General features: G+C 43.0%; 1 protein-coding gene across 1 annotated transcript; it reads right to left on the reverse strand.

Annotated features, from left to right (window-relative positions):
- Positions 1–7,672: 7,672 nt before the first annotated feature.
- Positions 7,673–20,447, reverse strand: LOC117527103. Its single transcript, XM_034189278.1, is given in 4 exon segments — positions 7,673–12,191; positions 12,194–12,538; positions 12,541–13,242; positions 20,130–20,447. Coding segments are annotated over 3 exon segments (1,818 nt in total). The 5' UTR covers positions 12,728–13,242; positions 20,130–20,447; the 3' UTR covers positions 7,673–10,905.
- Between the last annotated feature and the right edge of the window lie 1,120 nt (positions 20,448–21,567).

Here is a 21,567-nt window from a genome sequence, read left to right on the forward strand (position 1 = left end):
TTTGTTTTTCTTCTGCTTTGTTCATGACGTTTTACTGCAATAAAGATAAAGAGGAACCGATGACATCATCATGGAGCAGTGTTGACCTTCAGCGTTTACAGGTGAATTTAGAGAAGCTGCCACTAGATGGAGTCAGAAGAGATTGAAACATTGGTCCTTTTGAAGAGGACACGTTTGTCCTTCAGCCTGCTGATCAAAGACAAAAACCTAATGAGGAAACTTAAAAGATAATTTAGCAGAAGAGCAAACACAGGAAACGGACCAGAAGTAAACTGTACCATCACCGTGGTTACAGAAAAGCAGATGGACAGGTCAGCAGAGACGCTGGCCGTCCCTCACCTGTTATGAGACGTGTCGGCATCAAATGTGTTCAGAAAATGTATAATATGCACACCTCTGAGCAGACTGTCACATGTCTTTAGTTCAAACCTTCATCGATTGTATTGACTTGATGGATTGCTCATATGAACATATCTTTAGTCGTCGTCGTGTTTTCCCATTGCTGAGTGGACAGTAAACCGGTTGCTGCAGCAGCTGACAGATGGGGGAAATGGTTAGTCTAAATTAGATAATCCCCTTAATAGTTACCTCACTCGTCACAGCATCACGTCAACATGTTTGTCTGCTGATGAAGGTGATCTTGGTTTATGTGGAAATGCTTATTGTGCATTATTCTTGATGACACAACACAGTATCATCTGCATGTTGTGTATCTGCAGTGGAGCATCTGTGTGATGTGCATCTGTCAGATGTCATCGTCTTGGTTCTTTGCAGCTAAAGATAGACGATAACCTCATGTTTTGTCTAATCAGCAAAGGTTGGCAAGCACAAACCCTCTTTTTTGGGGGGGGTGGGGGGCTCTGAAGCCTAGGCTCAGGTTGGGCAGGATGAAATTAGGCCTAGATTTAATCTGCCTTCTTTTAGTCTTTCTGAGTTCCACTCCACCATGAAGCTGGGAAGTAACAGCTAGTGAAGTTTTGGAAGTCAAGTGTTGTCATGGGTGTCTTGGTGGCTTCCCTCATGAGTCTCCATGCACATTCACTATTTTTGGGGCAACCTGTTGTCTGAAGACAGCTGGTTGTAAATGTAATTGTTTCTCATAATGAAGTATATTAGTATTTATGTAAAACCAGATTTTGGTTTCATTTTTTAAATTTGAGATTATAGATTTCATTAAAAATAAGTGTACAAAAGAAACTTTTTTAAATTGAGGTTTGTCATAAAGTAACCAAATGGGTGTGTGTGTTTCTGTGATATGAAGTGACGCTCCCAACAAGTTTTGTTGACCAAACTTCTCTGAAAGTGAAGTCTGGAGATGAGCAGAGACGCCGACAGGCAGCCAGAGTTTGCAGCCAGTCACACGTGACCGGAGGGGGTCGATATCCACACCCTCATGCACATGCACACACATGCCCACTTCCTGCACAAGATGTGCTGATGGCACCCAGGGGTGGCTTAACGTTGCATAACATTAAGCTGATTCACCTCTCTGCCTCTCCTTATGGTGTAATTTTCTTGTCTCAAAACTGCACAACTTTGTGTCCTATTTTAACACTGATGCGCTGCATGGGTGGGGTGCATGTCAGTGTGTCACACAGGCTCACTGTGTTTAAGGCGTTCTTGTGGGTAGAAGTGTGTGTGCACACACTGACCTGTTTTACAGTGTGGGTTAGAACGAAGACAGCGTGGACTAAGTGGGTCACGGCAGGAAACTCGACTCGGGCTGAACGGTGGCCGGCCGAGCGCCTGCAGCAGCACAGTTCTGGCTTGTTCTGCACACACGAAACAGACCTGAGATCAGATTCTGCTGTTGGCATGGTGGAAATAAAAATTCTCTTCTTAATTTAGCGGACAGTGTGACCATTTCAGGGGTTCTGTACATTTCCTAGTTGAAACCCAGAATTCAGTTTAAAAGAAAAAAGGCATTTATAAATGAGAGAAACGCATGATTTTGGGGCAGGCACACATTTTTATTTGAGTTTTACAGTACTCGACTTTTAGGACATGGAAGGTTTTGCCTTATGGAGAGGCGAAAGGGCAGCAATTTCTCTTGACAAGCACAGCTGACAGTTATGAGGGCAGCGTGGGATTACACAGCCATCGCGCTCCGTGTTATTTGTAGTTTGTTAAAACTCCGCCCCTGTTGGCAGTGAAGGACCAGCAGGACTTGCCAGAGGTGTGTGCGCGACTTGCTGTAGCTCTTCATTGCTCATGGGGTGGCATGGTGGCTTAGTGGTTAGCACTGTTGCCTCACAACTGGAAGGTCATGGGATCGATTCCCATCTGTGGCCTTTGTGTGGATTTGCTTGTTCTCCCCATGTTTGTGTGGGTTTTCTTGATCTCAATGAGACTAATCTGGTTAAATAAAGGTTAAATTGAATTAAAATGGTCAGTTGTCTACAGGCTCTGTTTGATTTTAGAATGGTAGGAGGTTTAAATCCCATCTTGTTTTTGGTTCATTATCACATTTTTTCCAGTTCAGTTTGTTTCACTGTCGCATCTGGGAGCGCGCGCTGGTGCTGCACTTTGCTGCATCCACTACACCATGTAACAGCCTTGGGTCCTGGATGGCAACCACCCAGGAAGACAACCTGCCTTTTCCTACATCTGTAAAATAACCGTGCTGCAACCAGGTGACCTTCTGTAACTACTGGGGCCCTCAGCACTCAGGCACCTGTGTGCTGGATCCTACACACAGAGAAACAAGCCACATGGCTAAAATGTCGTAGATGATACTCCTCATCTTAGTCTTTCTCAGGAACTGCCTGATCCTTTGAAGACACCTGGTATCAAAGACCTCCAGTCATCACCTGCTGGACTGAGTTGATGTTTAATATATGTTCGTTCTTTGTATCTGGAGTGTTTCTACATCACACAGACCTCATGACTCCTATTTCAGAGTCGGAGATCAGACAGATGTCGGTTTTGTCTGCTCACTCGCCTTTTTGAGGCTCTCATATTTGTGCAAACGTGACTACAAGCACCTACAGAACTCATGGAAGCAGTCAGCTCAGTTTTCTGGTCGTTACCCTGCCGCTGCCCCTCCCTGAGCCCATGACCTACTTACTGCAGCATCCTGGTTACATAACCAACCACACACACGCGCGCGCACACACTCGCACACTCCTCCCTTTGTGACATCAGGCCAAGGTGACACCAAACACATCCACAGTTTGGTCTGTAAGAGAAGCTGCTTGTGATGCTTCAGTGATATTAAAGCTGTATATTAACTTCCAGAATAGATCTTTAATTATTACAGGACGCTGCAATCACTGTAAAATAATAATAATAAAAAAAAAAAACAGTTATAATCCACTAAAAATGTCAAACTCTTCTGAACCCAAGAGATCAGAAAAGGCTGAAAAAACAGAGAAAAGATGTGTTGTGACACAGAGCTATGTTATTTTTTGTGAATAATTGGTTTATTTTTCCCCTTAAACCATTTAAAAAGTTTTCATTAAAACCTGATAATCTGTTCTGGCTACATGCTGTTTTGATAAGTTCCAAAATTACTGTGTTTAACTGCCATAAATGAACGATTAGTTAACTTTGTGTTCTAATTTAAATGTGGAAAAAATAAACAATCTACAGTTACATGAAGCCCCACCAGATGGCGACACAGGCATTGGAAGATGACGTGGGTGTGTCTTAATTCAGGGGCTGCATCCTTCGAAGGCTGTATTTGTGATAGACAACGCGGGCCCATGTCAAAGGCTGTTTGGAATGTGGCCGACGAATGTAGACTTCTTTTCCCCCAAAAATGAAGGATGCAACAGGTGTACCCCTGACGGCCCGAACAATCTCAGGCGTCCCTGCATTATTCCCCCACTGGAATTAAAGGGTACAGAAAATAAATGAATGTATGAATAATGTTTCTAAGTATAAATAAGCAACAAACAATAACTGCCTAGCTACAGGTTACACCCTCTATGCTAGCTACAGGTTACACCCTCTATGCTAGCTAATTGCACGCAGTTATCAAAGTTGGTAGGGAAATCAGGTGGGATAATCTGACACGTTCTCAAAATGGTCTGTGGGGTTGACAGTCTCTATTCAGAGGGGTTTGTTCGGCCTCCGCGGCCTTGTGAGGCCATATCTCTGTAAAACGCTGCCTTCAAAGGATGTGGACCCTGAATTGAGACTCAGCCAAAAGTACCACTTTTTTCACCTGTCACGGCAACTACAAGCCGGGATTCACCTCGTTGTGACGTGGAAATTTTAAGGCCTTATGAAGCTGAGTTTTTAATCTGAAAGCTTCTTATGGCTGTTTACACTTGTTAGCCAAAATGATGCTCGTTGCTCTGCAACAAGTTTTGTTGTGTTTTTGGTGCATCGAAACAGAGTTTGATCAGAATAATGCCCATTTTTAGTTTTTCTTTTTTAGATTTTGGTTTGATGAAGTAAAAGAAAAACAAAAAATGAAGTTGGGGTAACTTGGCTTGTTGCGATAGTTAAAGTGTTGCTTCATGTTGTGAAACGAGTGTTTGTGATTCAGTGTCGACTTGAAGACTGATTTGTGTGTTTTACGTGTTTGGCTTTGCAGCGTATAGGAATGTTATGTAACTCCTTCTTTTTCCCATCCTTCCTCACTGACCTACTTTTCGTCTTCTGGCTCAGTTTCTTTAAACTGCCGCACAACACTAAACCGTGTGATGACTTTGGGAGGAATCGAGGAGCAAAAGAGAGAAGGAAAGGAAAAAAGAGTGGGAGAGGAGGAGTGTGAGGAAAAGGAAAAAACATGAGGAAAAAGTGTAAAGGGTTTAATCTGGAATATCTGCTTGTTAACTGTTCCAGCTCGAAGCTGAAGGAAAAACACAAAGAAAAAAGTCATCTGGCAGGTTACGTAACGGCAGGGGGTTATACTTTATATATTTCACAAGCAGGAAGTGGATGTGATGGAGATAATGGTTGGATTTTCTTGCTAGATGATAAAGTTATAGGAGCACTCAGTGAGTTTACACCTCCGCCAATGCTCAGTGTTCATCTACGTCCATCTTTGCATCTTCTTGTGTACCAGTGGGGGCGCTGTTTCACCAAACCAGTAGGAGAGCAAAGTCAAAAGCTAATCAACTCTTCCTTAACTCTGGACCTTTACCTCAAACTTCATGAAAGCCCAGGCGGTAACTTTGAGTTTGTCCCTCTGCTAATGTCTTAATAATGACCAACACCATGTTTACCCTTTTTAAATGACTGCAATAAAGAACAGCTGACAGTTGTGTAACATTCATTCATTCATTTTCTGCCACTTATCCGAGTCCAGGTGCAGTGGCTAAGCAGCTCATGCCAGACTTCCCTATCCTCAGCCAATCTTAACTGTTCCCAGGGGATCCCGAGCTGTTCCCAATCCAGCTGGGAGACATAATCCCTCCAGCACGTCCTGGGTCTGTCTCCTCCCAGTTGGATGTGCCTGGAAGACCTCCCTAGGGAGATGACCAGGGGGGCGTCCTCACTAGATGCCTGAACCACCTCAGCTGGCTCCTTTCTGGGAGGGGCTTTGAGTCCCTCCCAGATAGTTGAGCTTCTCACTCCAGTTGTGTAACTTGACCACAAACTCAAGGTTTGCATTTCACCTTTAGACATGTTTCTTCTAACTTCATAAAGTCAGGAGAACTGATCATAAGCTGCAGGGTTAGGTTTTGGTACCGACACTTTGGATCAGCTCAGGACATTCCAAATTTAGGCATAGGGACAAGACCATAGACATTAAAAAAGAGTAGACACCACATTGGTTGCTGAGGTGCAAGAAATGCAGCTGGCATCTTGGAGCGGTCACCGTAGTGATTCCATCACAAGGCACAGTGAACATTTGAATCTATGTTCTTGTTTATTTTTTTAATCTTTCTATAATAGTTTTGTTCTTTATTTTCTCTGTTCTGTAAAGTGTCTAACACTGTGTAAAGTGCTATATGAATATAATGCATGATTATTAGTAGTTATTGTAATGAGGTGCTGAGAGCTGCAGAGAGCTCTGTGTACACAGTCCTCTGTCGGGGCTTTTAGCTGGAAAACTTTCACAAGCAAGTTTGTACGTGTGTAAATATGGTTTGGGGCGAGACGTCATGTTCTTGTGTTAATCTGACAGTTTACATTTTATTCTCTCTGCTTTGTACAGCCTCTTTCGCTCTGTCCTGATATGAACTATATTGATACACTATGTGAGATATATATATATATGTATATATATGTGTGTGTGTATGAATTATATATTGATTCTATTGATATGATTTATATATTTTGTAATTTTCACTGATATCTAACATCTATTATGTTTTATATAGAAATTTAATGTATTCATTAGTATTTTGTTATATAGCCTAATCATATATTGTATCTTCAAATTACTAAAATAGTTGACTTTACTGCCATTATTTGCTTCTTTCATATATTTGTGTGTGTGTATATATATATATATGTATATGTATATATATATATGTGTGTGTGTGTTTGCGTAATACCTGTCTACAGTCTAGGCTATATAAGAATATTGTTACTGTTAATCCCACTATGAATATTAAAATATGACAACCCATTTGTCCTGTGTCATAGCTACATGTATGACATTTGCAGAAAAAATCCGTGTGAAAATCAGTTTAGTATTCAGAGAGTTCAGTCATTCATTCATCTTCTACCTCTTAGTCCAATTAAGGGTTGCAGGGGGCTGGAGCCTATCCCAGCAGTCATAGAGTGCGAGGCGGGGTACACCCAGGACAGGACGCCAGTCTGTCGCAGGGCCACAAACAAACACAGACACACCTACAGACAATTTTAAAGAGTCCAATCCACCTGACCCGCATGTCTTTTGGATGTGTGAGGAAACCGGAGCACTCGGAGGAAACCCATGCAAACACGGGGAGAACATGCAAACATCACACAGAAAGGCCACAGGAATTGAACCCATGACCTTCTCGCTGTGAGGCAACAGTGCTAACCACTAAGCCACCGTGCTGCCTATTCAGAGAGATACGATGGATTAAATGTGCTGTGCTGCCAAACAGGACCGAGTGGAGCAGGCTGGTTGACCGGTCTAAGATGGCGGCCCTACAGTTCGTCAGCGCCGCTAGGCATCAGCGGTCGATGCGCTGTCTCCTCTTTATAATGTCTATGGACAAGACCACCTTTGTAGAGCCAGTGTCAAGACCAAGACCTTTAGGGTTAAGTGTGAGTCAAAATCAAGGCTGTTATTTTGAAGCAGTTGAGACCAAGTCAAGACTTAGTCCTTGGAGGAGGAAAGACCTAGTTGAGGCCAAGATGTCAAAAACCAAGTCTGTTTTCAAGACTATGAATTTTAAAAGTCTGTCACTCCTGTTTACATTCAAAAGTGAACTTCCTGTAGGGGAGACGGGCTCCACTGAAGTCGAACATTGTAAGAAGTCGAAACAACCAAAACAAAAAAAGCTGACCAAAAGTGAACATGTTGAAATGGATATTGAGATCTTTTGATGGGTCACATTAAAGGATTAGAGATTTTTAATACAGTAAGTGAAAAGTTGATTTTGAGAGCAAGACCGGACTTGAGTACCACAACGCTACCCAAAATATTTCCTCTTTGATTAACACCGAGTGAACTGATCAACTGCAAGAACCAGGTTAGACAAAACTGCATGTTTACAAGACAAAAACTTCAGAATGGGCAATTTCAACATTTTTATTTCACAATCAACACACTTTTTCCCCCCTTTAATTATTTATTTGTAACCATTTTGCATATCCATGTGAAGCAATAAATAATCACTTCTGGACAAACTTTGTTCTTTTTCTTTTCTCTGTTTTCAAAAAGCATTTTGGCAAACGACAAAGATTACACAGTAACACGGCGTAAAAATGGTAAATACACAACACGACCCGGAAGAGCAAATGACACAACAGGATGGCAATAAAACACACAACAATATCCAAAAATAAACAAATAGAATAGAAAATAATTATAATAATAAAACAACAACAGTAGTGTACAAGAGATAAAGAGACGACTTTACATTTCTACATAGTGGCCAGGCACCAGGAAGTGAAACACCTTAACTTTTACACGTTTTATGAGCGACTGCATTGGGAGAGTCTCGGGACATTTTGGCCATTTATTCCCAAAATGCTTCACTTTATTCTCAGGATACCTCACTGCTACAGAAGACCGCCGAGTCTGACTATTTCCTGGAAGCTTCAACCTGACATCTACAGGAAGGTCAACTTTTAGTCATCGTGAGGAAAAAAGAAAAATGGATGTCTCCCCCCCCCCCCCCCCCTTTTTTTTTTTTCCATTCCAGGAACTAAACCAAACCAGGTTGTTCATTTACTTTAGCTCACTACGGGATGTGATTAATTACCTAAAATCTGCTATATGATGTCAAAATAGATCCTCATCATTGGATTGGTAGACTGTGACATTAATATTTTTCCCATTTTATGAGTGACATCAGTACCGCACATTTTTGTCCCATAAGTTTCGCTCTACTGCAAACCTCAGCTTTTCGTAAAAATGTTTCCATGATATGAGGAAGCTAAATGCAGCAGCCGGACCAAACTGCTGGGTCCTGGTGTCCTCAGATTCCTGCTCAGAGAAGAATTTTAAGTAAAACATCAAATGACATTGATCTGTTATCATATAAAACAAATAATGTTTTTTTTCATTCATGCTATGGGAAGCATATTTCATGGAGGTGAACGATAGAATGTTCCATCTTTCACCTCCATGAAATATTCTTACCACTGTACTCATAAACATTCATTATTTGTATACTGTTAGCTGGTGTGACTCATCAAATCAAGCATTAGCACGCTAATATGCTAATTCATGTTATCTTGAATTGATTAAATTTATGTTTGATTAAATAATATGTTGGCTAAAGGCTACTTTAACTTCAGTAGGGGGAAAACATCAAATTCACAACAAATGCTAGCGCTCTAATATGTTCACTTCATTCATGTTAACTTGAGTGATTAATATGTTGACTAAAAGCTAACTAGCATTAGCTGTAGTAAAAAAAAAAGTAATTCACATATAACCACCTCACTGACTTAAGTGCTAACTAGCATAAGCTTGAATGACTAATCAAATAGACAACTAACATTACTCACATTTAACATTCCATGTGATGCACATCACGTGCAAAATGTGTAAAGTCACAACCAGCGCCGACATGTTCTGAATAAATCGTTTAAAGGGGGATTAAAGTCTGATCGCTAACAAGGTTTGTAACCGCAGGTGGACAAGTAAAAACGCAGGTAAGGTAACAAACGAAATCAAACATATTTGTCTGTGGGTATAATTTCCTGTGTGCGGTCAAAATGAGGACATTCAGCAGCCTTCGGTAATGGTGAAACATCGTGCTAACAAAGTTTTAATGAAGATTTACTGACTGCAGCTAAAAGAATTGGGTGAAATGAGTCGGCTTGTTAAGACACTGGCTGATATCTAGTCAGTAAAAGAGGCACCTGTTGAAGTGAGAACAGCTTTGCTGGTTGTGGACTCGAGAGGTGTTTGTCTGGAAAATGAGTTAATTGTTTATTTATTTTTAATACCCAGTAAATGAGGCTTTCGTTGTGCTTATTAGGTTTTGCTAAAAGTGACGTGTGACTGAATAGCCTGAACTGATATTCAATTAATGGGCTTCGATGGTAAGTTTCCACCGCAGGAGCTGGTCTCTGAACTGTTTCCACTGGAGGAACTAAGAACTGAATTTATGATGTACCAGGGATGTCTTGAGGCACTACCTCCAGCGTGGACTTTTATGCTACTTATACGGTATTTGTTGAATTGTTTACCAGCGTAAACGTATGAATGAAATCAAACTGTAAATTCAGCAGCACTGGAACTGGGTCCAAGTAAAGATGTAGAGCTTTAACAAGTTGGGACTAGTTTGAGTGCACCTGTAGCACTTGTGTCACGATGACGATCGGGGTCTTTCTCGCCTGGTGGAAATGGAATCAGGATCTCAGCCTGTTTCTGGGCTGGTCTTAAAGACCCGATATTACAGTACTGAGGATCTAGTCCCTGCGGTGAAAAGTACTTTTTGCGTGTTGAGTAGGTTTGACTATTTTAATGAGAAGCTGACTTTTTTTTTAAACAGGTTACGGCTCGAAAATGTTTGCATCATTTGCTAGACAAAGTAAAGGGACTGTACAAGATGTCTCTCGAATAAAAACTGTCTTCACTTTTAAGTCAGCTTCCAGATCTCAGTTTTTTTGCCACATTTTTCTTAAAAATATATATTTTCCATATATGCAAATTATATGTCACAGTAATATACAATCTAAGTGCTTCAAAAGTGAAGGGGGTTACCATGTAGGTGATGGAGGAGTAGACCAGGGGTCAGTGACCCTGCTCCTGCATGTTCTCCACATCTACCTGCTTTGGCTTATTGATGAAGTCTGGTGTTTCCTTGCTCTTGATTGGTTGAGCACACCTGACTTAATTAATTAGCCAGGAGCAGGGTTCATGACCCCTGAAGGAGAGGGTGAACGTTCAGAGGGAGGGAGAATGCTGCTCATTGCCAAAAAAAAAAAGGGGGGAGGCTCTAAAGGATCTGTAGTCTTTGGTCAAAATTACGTTCCCATAAAGCCATACTAGAAGTGTTATACACAAGTCAGCCACCAGGGCACTTTAGAATGAGTAATTGAGTAATATCGATGTATCTCAGACTCCGGCTGCAGAGCGTCTCATTCTACTCCCTCCCTCGTGAAGTTATTAGAGATAATGTAGGAGGTAGGAAGGGAAACTGGTGACACAGTGAAACTTGAGGATGAAACGACATCCTTACTACACTTTGCAAAGGTCCCTGGCTTCTTTTCTGTCCTGTCACGTAGCAGTGTGAGGTGTCAGACAACAGAGTCCAGGCACCAGAAGAACACCAGCTCTGCTCTTTGTTCTTAAGCTCGCCTCATATTGCGACCGCTTCTTCCGCTGCTAGATCACTCTCTCGCTCCATGACTTTCTGCCTCTGCTCCTTCGTTAAACAGAGGCTCGTCCTCTTCCACATAATCCATCTCATTCTCACAGTCTTTGCCGTCCCCGTGCACTTGGCCACTGTGATGGATGGTGGGTAAAGCCAAGTATGGGTGCTGTGGCAAGGTGGGAGATGGGGACTTTGAAGTTGAAGGGCTGCCCAGTCCCTCCGCCTGAGCTCCCGATGCTCCATTGGACAGGGCTCTGTACTTGAGACGGAGCTTGTGGGGAAGGGCAGTGGCTTTCACCTCAGCCTGGCACTCAACGTGCGAACCGACAGCTCCAACCACATTCTGGTGGTAGCTGCCAGTGTCTGAGGAGGATGAGGGTGACTCATCATCTGTGGAACCCTCCTTGTCAGAGCTCCGGGCATCCCCATCACTGGATGAAGTGTCCTTACCAGAGGAATTCTCCTGATAGAAGCAGTCGTGCTGGGGACCTCCCTCGTAGGTGAGTTCTGGGGGTTCCTCATCCAGTGTATTGAGGTAGCCGTTGTGTTGGGGAAAGGAGGACTTGCACTCCTCAGTGTTGTGGATTAGATCGGGGGCAAATGAGTTCTGGTGGTCTTCTGCATACTGAAACCTGCTTTCTTCGTCCTGGTAGCTGTAATGTTCCTGGTGCTGTTGCTGAGCTGAGGCAGTGTACCTTTTCTGCAACTCTTCGGTGGAGTCTGCATAACCATCTGTGTATTCATATTGTGGTGAGTCCAAGGTCTTCGTTCTCTCTAGTTTTTCAGCAACCTCCGTGATGGTCACCGAGCAGTCGGAGATGTTGGAGGTGAAGCTCTGCTGGCCATGTTGCAAGAGTCTACTCTGCTGGGTCTGGTGTTTGTGGTCTTCTGGTCTCTGACTCTCCATGGGATAACAGCCGCTGCTCGATCTGTACAGGATGACGCTCCTCTGTGCAGAGGCAGCTTGAGGAGCTGTACTGTTGCTCACTGTGTGGCACTGTTGTGGCTGCTGCTGCTTGTAGTCCAGGGAACTCTCAGTCAGCGGAGTGGTTGGCTGGTGAGGAGATACCAGTGTGGTGTGACTGTTGCTGTGGGTCTCGTGACTGAATCCACTGAGCCTCCTGTTAGTAATCGCACTGCTTTCCGTTCTGGCCACTTCCAGACTTGAGGGCTCCTTCTTAATGGTGTAGCTCGAAGGTTCTGGACTGTCTCTCGAGGACCCATCAGACATATCAGAGATGGAGCCCCGTGGAGAGTACTTGTGGATTGATGTGTGGCGCTCACCGCGGCTCGAATGCTCCGTTCAGAGGAGTCAGAATTCAGCATCACCTGGGATGCACTAGAGTAGCCACTGCTTGAGAGGTAGGCGCTGCTACTAGAGGAGCCGTTAGTGCTGCTTCTGTTGCTGCTCGTGCTCCCGTCACCGATCCCGTTGGAGATTTGCTGACTTTTTTCCATGTAGGAGGCTGTGCTGATGAGGCCGAAGCGTAACTTGAGCTGAAGGAGCTCGGTTTTAAGACGCACATTCTCCTCGTTGAGTGCCATGACCCGGTTTTCTAGCACCATGTCATTGAGGCGACGCTTCTCCCTTGAGCGCTTGGCTGCTTCATTGTTCTTCCTCCGTTTTTCCCAGTAGGAAGCATCTTTCTCTCATCACTAATGAACTCCCGCTTGCGACGGGAGGTCACAGTCGGCTTGGAACCTTTAGCCTGCCGGCTAATACGCACCCCACCTTCAGGAAGTGGGGACGGGAGGCTCGCACTATAGGCGGGGAAGGTGTCCACCTCCATGGTGTTTGCGTTGTTGGTCGCTGGGATGTGTAGACCCAGACTGTCCATTTGGTTCAGCTTTGGGGCCAAAGGACAAAGGGAGGGGATGAGTTAGCGTTTCTTCTTTTGTTAGTCTGGAGTTTGATTTATGTTGCAGGATCAGAAAAAAGGTCTGGATGAGGTGTTTGTGCTCCTCGTTGGTGCAGCCTCATTGAATTCACCTTTGAAAATGGTTGCTTCCTTTTCAAACCCTTCAGGTGTCTAAATTTGCCAAGAAGATTAAAAAGAGACGGACCTCCACGATGATCTCAGACATTGAACTCGTGTTTTTAATGAAGAACCTTAAAAAGAAGCAAAATTCTTCTTTCCCCCAAAGTCTTTCAGCTGTGTGTAGTTCAGAATAATCTCTGGAGGGTGATTTTTTTTTTTTTTTCTGAGATGGTTGGAGTTTAATCTTCACCCGAGAGGAGACATCTGTCAGGCTGACGTCCTGCTTCTTGCAGTGTTTTCCATTAGATGTAGGTCAGTGTGTCTCCTGCAGAGCTCCCCGAGCATGCAGCTTTTCTGTGGCTGTTTGATGACCCCTAACAGGGTTAAAGACAACAAGAGGGGGAGAGATGGAGATATGTTAGCTGTTAATAAAGCAAAACTGTGCTTCAGTGTGGCCTATATTAGTACAAACTGTTGTTCCAGGATCAACGTGTCCAAATCTACACGTCTTCAGATCACACTTTGCCCAAAAACCAACAAAGCACTCATGACAACCCTGAACAAGCTTCAGTGGCTGTGACTGGAGAGATTCTTTGGGCATGTGCAGTAGCGGTACAGAAAAGGGAATTATTATGACAAAAACGTTAAATCTCAGCTTGTGCGTTTTTGGCGAATGCTAGCCTATCTATCAGTTCTCAACCCGCTGATTACAGTGAAGAGTGAGGAGGTGGAGCTTATCCCAGCAATCATTAGGCAAGAGGAGGAGTCCACCCTGGACAGGCCGCCGGTCTACCACAGGCCTGATGCATATAGACACAAACACATTCACACTCCCAAATGGACTTCATATTTATTTTTAACTCCTTTCACTGTGACTGGTGAAGCAAAAGATAGTTTTTTTTTTTGTATGCTCACTCTCTCCAATCACAGCCACTGAAGCTTGTCACTCCTTAAGAATAAACATGGGTGTCTCGATGGCTTCCCTCACTTGTCTTCAGGCACATTTGCTCCATTTCTGAAGAGAGCCTGCTTCAGTCCAATCACTGTTTTGGTTTCATTTCATGAATCATATTTCAGAGATTTCTATCTACTTTGAGATTACACCTTTTTTTGTGGCATCAAACAATAAAAACTTGTTAAAACTGCAAAGAAATGTCTCTAATTTCCTGCTTAAATGTTTAAATTTGGGTGGTAATGTGTCAAACTAAGCTGCAGGTGCAACTTCGTCACTGAAAAATCTGAAACAGCTGCACAAAAATCAGCAGCTTGTCTGACGTTACACAACACGGCGAGCTGGTGAACTTCCTCATCCAGTGTCAGCAGGGTGGGGGCGCAACACAAAAACCAACCGCCCGACACCTCTCAGGGCATTTAGTTCATGACCAGGCGGAATGAAGCTGTCTACCCGGTTACACAATAACCAGTTTTACGTCGTTCTGGGGAGGGGTTGTTACTGGAGCAGGAGTGGGGGCCAAGTGGTTAGTGTGTGCATGGTTTCAGCTCCTGGTTCAAACCCCCACGCCTGCCATATTTCTCCATGTAATGTGGAGTTGCATCAGGAAGGGCATCTGGTATAAAACTCCACCCTGAATCTGCTGTGGCGACACCAACTGAAAACAAGCCAAAGGGACTTAGTTACAACTCCAATTCCAATGAAGTTGCGATGTGTAAAATATAAATAAAACAGAATACAACGATTTTCAAATCATCCTTCAACTTATATTCAATTGATACACCACAAAGACAAGATATTTAATGTTCAAACTGATAAACTTTGTTTTTGTGCAATATTTGCTCATTTTGAAATGGATGCCTGCAACACGTTTCAAAAAAGCTGGGACAGTGGTATGTTTACCACTGTGTTACATCATCTTTCCTTCTAACAACACTCAATAAGCGTTTGGGAACTGAGGACACTAATTGTGAGTGTCATGACTGGGTATAAAAGGAACATCCCCAAAAGGCTCAGCCGTTCACAAGCAAAGATGGGGCGAGGATCACCACTTTGTGAACAACTGTGTGAAAAAATAGTCCAACAGTTTAAGAACAATGTTTCTCAACGTTCAACTGCAAGGAATTTAGGGATCCATCATCTACAGTCCATAATATAATCAGAAGATTCAGAGAATCTGGAGAACTTTCTACACGTAAGCAGCAAGGCCGAAAACCAACACTGAATGCTCGTGACCTTCGATCCCTCAGGTGGCACTGCATTAAAAACTGACATCATTGTGTAAAGGATCTTACTGCGTGGGCTCACGAACACTTCAGAAACCATTGTCAGTTACAGTTCGTCGCTACATCTACAAGTGCAAGTTAAAACTCTACCATGCAAAGTGAAAGCCAAACATCAACAACATCCAGAAATGCCGCAGCCTTCTCTGGGTCCAAGCTTCTTTGAAATAGACAGACACAAAGTGGAAAAGTGTGCTGTGGTCTGATGAGTCCACATTTCAAATTGTTTTTGGAAATCATGGACGTCATGTCCTCTGGACAAAAGAGGAAAAAGACCATCCAGATTGTTACCAGCACAAAGTTCAAACTCCAGCATCTGTGATGGTATGGGGGTGTGTTAGTGCCCATGGCATGGGCAACTTACACATCTGTGATGGCACCATCAATGCTGAAAGGTACATCCAGGTTTTGGAGCAACACATGCTGCCATCCAAGCAACGTCTTTTCAGGGACCTCCCTGCTTATTTCAGCAAGACAACGCCAAGCCACATTCTGCATGTGTTACAACAGTGTGGCTTCATAGTAAAAGATTGCAGGTACTAGACTGGCCTGCCTGCCGTCCAGACCTGTCGCCCATTGAAAATGTGCGGCACATATGAAGCGCAAAATACGACAACGGAGACCCCGGACTGTTGAAGAACTGAAGTCGTACATCAAGCAAGAATGGGAAAGAATTCCACCTACAATGCTTCAACAATTAGTGTCCTCAGTTCCCAAATGCTTATTGAGTGTTGTTAGAAGGAAAGGTGATGTAACACAGTGGTAAACATACCACTGTCCCAGCTTGTTTGAAACATGTTGCAGGCATCCATTTCAAAATGAGCAAATATTTGCACAAAACAAAGTTTATCAGTTTGCACATTAAATATCTTGTCTTTGTGGTGTATTCAACTGAATATAGTATGAAGAGGATTTGAAATCATTGTATTCTGTTTTATTTACATTTTACACAACGTCCCAACTTCATTGGAACTGGAGTTGAACTTTACGTTAACATTTACTGGTCAGGTTGGACTGTCGAGCATTAAGCTAATAAGCTAATATCAATACACGGATCTCTGGAACCCGCGAAGAAACATGAAACATCTCAAGATTCACACAGTCGATATCATCGCTGTGGACAAATGTTTACAGACATCCAGGACAAAACCGTTCAGACTCAGCTTTCCTCAACGTCACATCTTCTATGTTATCTAACAATATGCTCCCCTTTTGTTTCCAACTCCATTATTTAGAATTAATAATAGAGTTGAAGGTATCAGACAGAAATGTGACATCTTCCACGCTTATCCTGAATTAGTTGACTTTACTAGGTTGAAAAATACCTTTTTTCGTGCTACACGTTTCTACATATCTTCCTAGAAAATCAACAAATTCAGGAGTACAAACGCTCCATTGTCACAAGTTCAAACTAACAACTAAACTAACAAAGAAGACACTTGCCTACAATCTACTCTAGTTTTTTTTTTTACATGGGTCCTTTGTTCTGGTGCTCACCTGTCAATTTTTGTCAAATTTCCCTGCTGAATTTCTCTGCTTTGGCCGGAATAAATGACCTTGTTATGTCATCTTTAAGTTGCACAAAGGCATTGTGACCTTGAAACTATTATAACACTATTTACATGTCTCATCTTTATCTTTAAAGTGCACTAACTTGGTTACCTCTGTATATGCACTGGGACACTGTGAGCTGCTGTAACGTTCTGTGGCTGTGATTGGAGGGACGAGACAGATAACTGACTTTTTCCTTCACTGTAGAGTGTCGGAGAAGACATGGAAGTCTAGGTTGAGCTCGCCCACATTTGCTTATACTGCCTTCTGTTCAGAGTTGCTGTGGGTGTCTTGGTGGCTCCCTCAACTAATCTTCATACATAAATAATATACCATAGCATACGTTATAAGGTTCATCATGAAGATGGATGATATTGGGCCGAATCAACAAGAGATGTAGGAAAATGTCTGATCCAGTCAAATAATTCCAAAGATTTACGAAGAGCCAAAAAAGAAAAACGAACTTGACGGAAAAGAAGAAGAAATACGTTCATGCTGTCCCACTGACCTAGAAACAGCGTTAAGCCATTAACACTCCTGTGTTTGACGGTGGCGCAGTTTAAATAGGTCAGTGGAACTGCAGGAGCATATTAGAGCGCTCCCTAAAAATAGAGTGAGGAATGTTACAGAACAAAAAACAGCATCAGCCTAAAAATCAGGTTACCAAACCCTGTCAAGCTTTGATGTAACACTAATTTCCGACACGCTCCAGATAACCGACAGTGCAGCACATCAGCAGCTCCTGGAGGGAAAAAAATTTAAAAAGCTGGAGAGAGATGACGTCAGCGGCACGCCCGCATCTGCAGATGTAATGTCCTGCACCAGGAGGTGGGGGCTGCTGTTGCATGTTATATAGAAGCTGCAGGTTACTGACGGAGAATGTCCTGAAAATGTCCATTCTCTGTCCTTATTTGTCCAGTTCTGCTGTCTGGGATTAATACATGAACATTTTCTTGGACATCATTTCCATGAATCATGAAAAAATACAAACGGCATGGTACTGTTTGATAAAGCTGTCCGGAGGAGGAGGCGCTTCTCGCAATCTGAGTGACTGTTCAAGTAGGAAACTAGTGAGGGAAGCCACCAAGACACCTAGGTTGCTGTAGCTGTTGAAGAAACGCTGCATAGTGTTACTTTACAAGTTTTACAGATACTTTGTGCAGTGGATCAGAGAGGGATTTTCTTTAAAAGATGTGAAATTTCAGCTAGTTTGCTAGAAGCAACATGGAAGACTCGAGCGTAGATTAGATCAGTTTTCTATTAAAGTCTTTTTATTTGCCTTTTTTAAGGCAGATGTGTTGGGAGAATAGATGATTGTGTGTTGAATAATACATTGTACTTGATGACGTCGCAAAGCAGTGCTGAACGCCTACAGTACACTGGCCATGAAGGAGGCAGTAGTGAGTTTGGAAGGTTGTTGGTTCTCTGTGTCAGAGAGACAGACAAGTGCAAAAACGCAGAGGAAGAGCAATTGCTCTTAACTCACTACTGCCTCCTACAGGATAGCACTCCACTACAGTTTCCCTGTATGATGTCATCAGGCACATGTGGCCACTTTGCTTCAAGATTTTTACTGTTGTTTGTAAAATTAGATTTTTACATCTACATTTTGCAGCTAAATTGTCATCCTTTAAAAGAAGAATTCCACCAGCTACTCTGTAGTTTTGTTTTTTCCATGTAGGAATGTGTAGATCTGAAGGAATTCCCAGACACTTGCTGCTCCGGGAGGAATTGTTTCACCTTGACCCCCTCTGAGGCAAGTGTGAGTGAAATGCATGGCGTCCTTTCCCCTCCTCCACCGTATTTAGTTTACCCAACACCACACGGGTGGGGGGGGGGGCAGTGTGCCGCTTCCATTTTGACCCCAAAACCCAACAAACTCAGAGACATTGATCCAAAACAGGTCATTCAGGCAATTTGCCCATTTTAGCCACAAATTTAGTGTCATTATTCCAACATCAGTAGTGCCTCAGATTTACCCAAGGGGGCGCTAGAACGTGCTCGAGTAATCCGTGTTCGAAACAGGCATCCAATTAAATTCTGTTCAACTCTGACATGTAGATTTACACCGATACTCGATCACAACAGGACATGTCCAAAACAAGACTACCAATGGTCTACTAAGTCAGCACACTTACTGCTGACAGTCTACTACAGCCGGTAGATTACACACTAACTACAATTAACAATCAGCAGACTAACTGCTAGACTACTAACAGTAAATAGTAAATGGATTGCATTTATATAGCGCTTTTCCATCTGCATCAGACGCTCAAAGCGCTTTAACATAATGCTCACATTCACCCCGATGTCAGGGTGCCGCCACGCAAGGCGCCCACTACACACCGGGAGCAACTAGGGGATTAAAGACCCTGCCCAAGGGTCCTTAGTGATTTCCAGTCAAGCTGGGATTTGAACCGAGGATCCTCTGGTTTCAAGCCCAACAGCTTATCCACTAGACCATCACCTCCCGTAAACAGTCAACAGACTAACTATCAACAGTCTAGTAACAGCCAGCAGATTAACTAACCACCAACAGTTGACTAACAGCCAACAGATGTAACTACTACTATCTATCTACCTAACCGCCAGCAGACTAACTACTGCACTATCAACAGTCTAGTAACAGCCAGCAGATTAACTAACCACCAACAGTTGACTAACAGCCAACAGATGTAACTACTACTATCTATCTACCTAACCGCCAGCAGACTAACTACTGCACTAACTATCAACAGTCTAGTAACAGCCAGCAGATTAACTAACCACCAACAGTTGACTAACAGCCGGTAGATGTAACTACTGCTATCTATCTATCTATCTACCTAACTGTCAGCAGACTAACTACTGCACTAACTATCAACAGCCTAGTAACAGCCAGCAGGTTCACTAACTGCTATCTAACATCAGCAGACTAGCTACTAACAGTCTACTAACAGCCAGGAGATTAATGCACTAGCAACTGTCTAGTAACGATGACCAGACTAAGTGCTAGACGAGTAACAGTCACAGACTAACCCACTCAGTAATCTAACTACCATCAGTCTAGTAACAGCCAGCAGAATAACTAATTGCTAACGATTTACTAACAGCCAGTAGGCTATTACCTATCAGCAGACTAACTGCTACACTACTAACAGTCATATAACTACTAGACTAACTATTATTAACAGTCTGCTCAATGTCAGCAGACTAACTACTAATAGCCAGTAGATTAACTAACTACTATCTACTGACATCAGCAGACTAACTTCTGTGTCTGTTAAAGTCAGCAGACTAACTGCTGTTGACTCACTGTAAATTGTTCTGTGTAAATAAGAAAACTGGGACGTGAGTCTAAATTAAGAGTCTGTGACTTCTTATTGGTGCACAACTTACTGTCCTCACCCACATCCAGGTCTGACCCACATCCAGAAGCCTGGCTGACACAGTGCAGAAACCAGACCAGCTGACGGTGAGTGCACTATGACCTCACCGCTGGATCGGGGTTTCCATCCATGACATCACATCCTGGATGTACAGTTGTTTTTGTCATTTCAAGGCAGAGACGGTCCACCGACTCGGCAGAGGTGCGGCGATCCGAGTGCCCGAGCAGGAAGTCTGTTATCTGATTGAACCTCCTTTCTGCTCTTCCTGTTCCATATTTTTCTTTGAGCAGAAAGACGGGTCGGGTCAAAAATAGCTCGCAGACGCCGAGCAGCTGACTGACGACTTCAGAGTTACATCATCGCTGAATGTAACTCTGGACTTTCTGTGCAGACCAGTTGGTGCAGCATTCCTAAAACACGTTAATCTGGTATAAACGGCTGGAAGTCAATCAGGGAGCTGCTGTTTACTGCTTCACCCTGCTGGTTATGTCAGAACCTCAGTGTCCCTCAGCGCTCGCCTCACGACCGACTCGGAGAAGAAGTTGCACCTTTATGTTCATCTTCAAAAGCCCAGTGTGCGTCAGTGATGCCAAAAAAAAAAAAAAAAAAAAAACGAAAACCCAAAACAACTCAAGCAAATGTTCTGCACAGAACAAAAAGGAGGAACAAAAGCTTAAATGAAATCACTGAAAATCAAAAGTGGATTAAAATATCTTACTGTGGCCTATAAATAACCCCACCCCCAGGCTATCGGGAAATCAATCTTATATTTTAAAAAAAGACAACTATCCACCCCTCCAGTGTCTGCATGTTTTCAATGTTTTAAGACATCAAATCAAGAACAAACTGAGGAACTTCTTCAGTCAGTGATTTAAAAGCTTGTTATTCTTAATCTAGGTTCGACGTGGCCAGAAGGCATATGATAAAATCTCCAAACCAGATTTAATTGGTTTCCTTAAAGACTTTCTTTGTTCCATTCGACTGGTTAAATACGAAAGTAAACCTGAAGCGCCTTGAGGATTGGTGTCTTGGTGGCTTCCCTCACCAGTCTGTGTCCTTGAGCACTGTCTGCTCTTGACAGATTTAGAGTAACTTGCTGTACTTTTTCCATTTTCTTGGTGACTAATTTGAGCTCTGCGGCATATTTAGTGACTTGGAAACTTTCTCGTGTCTAGGCCTGTGATGTTCTTTTGTCTTCAGGGTGAAGTCACAATACTCATTCACAAGTTAGACCACCCGGACACAGCGGTATTTATACTACAATCACTTCAAACCCTTTAACTAAACACAGCTGATCTCCATTTCACTAATTATGTGACCGCTAAAGAAAACTGACTGTTAAACGTGACGACTTAGTTTTATTTAACAGGATGAGCGCTCGTGAAATCCGGGATTAAATTGTTGCATTAGCGTCTCCTCCTAGCATTAGCACAACCCGCGGTTGTTGTTGGACCAGTTGCCTCCTGACAAACAGAACCATCCATTCCAGTCTGACACTGCAGCATTATGGGTAATGGAATTTAAGGAAATAATTGTTTGTCGGCG

The sequence above is a fragment of the Thalassophryne amazonica genome, chromosome 15 (assembly GCF_902500255.1).
Source record: "Thalassophryne amazonica chromosome 15, fThaAma1.1, whole genome shotgun sequence".
Lineage (NCBI taxonomy): Eukaryota > Metazoa > Chordata > Actinopteri > Batrachoidiformes > Batrachoididae > Thalassophryne > Thalassophryne amazonica.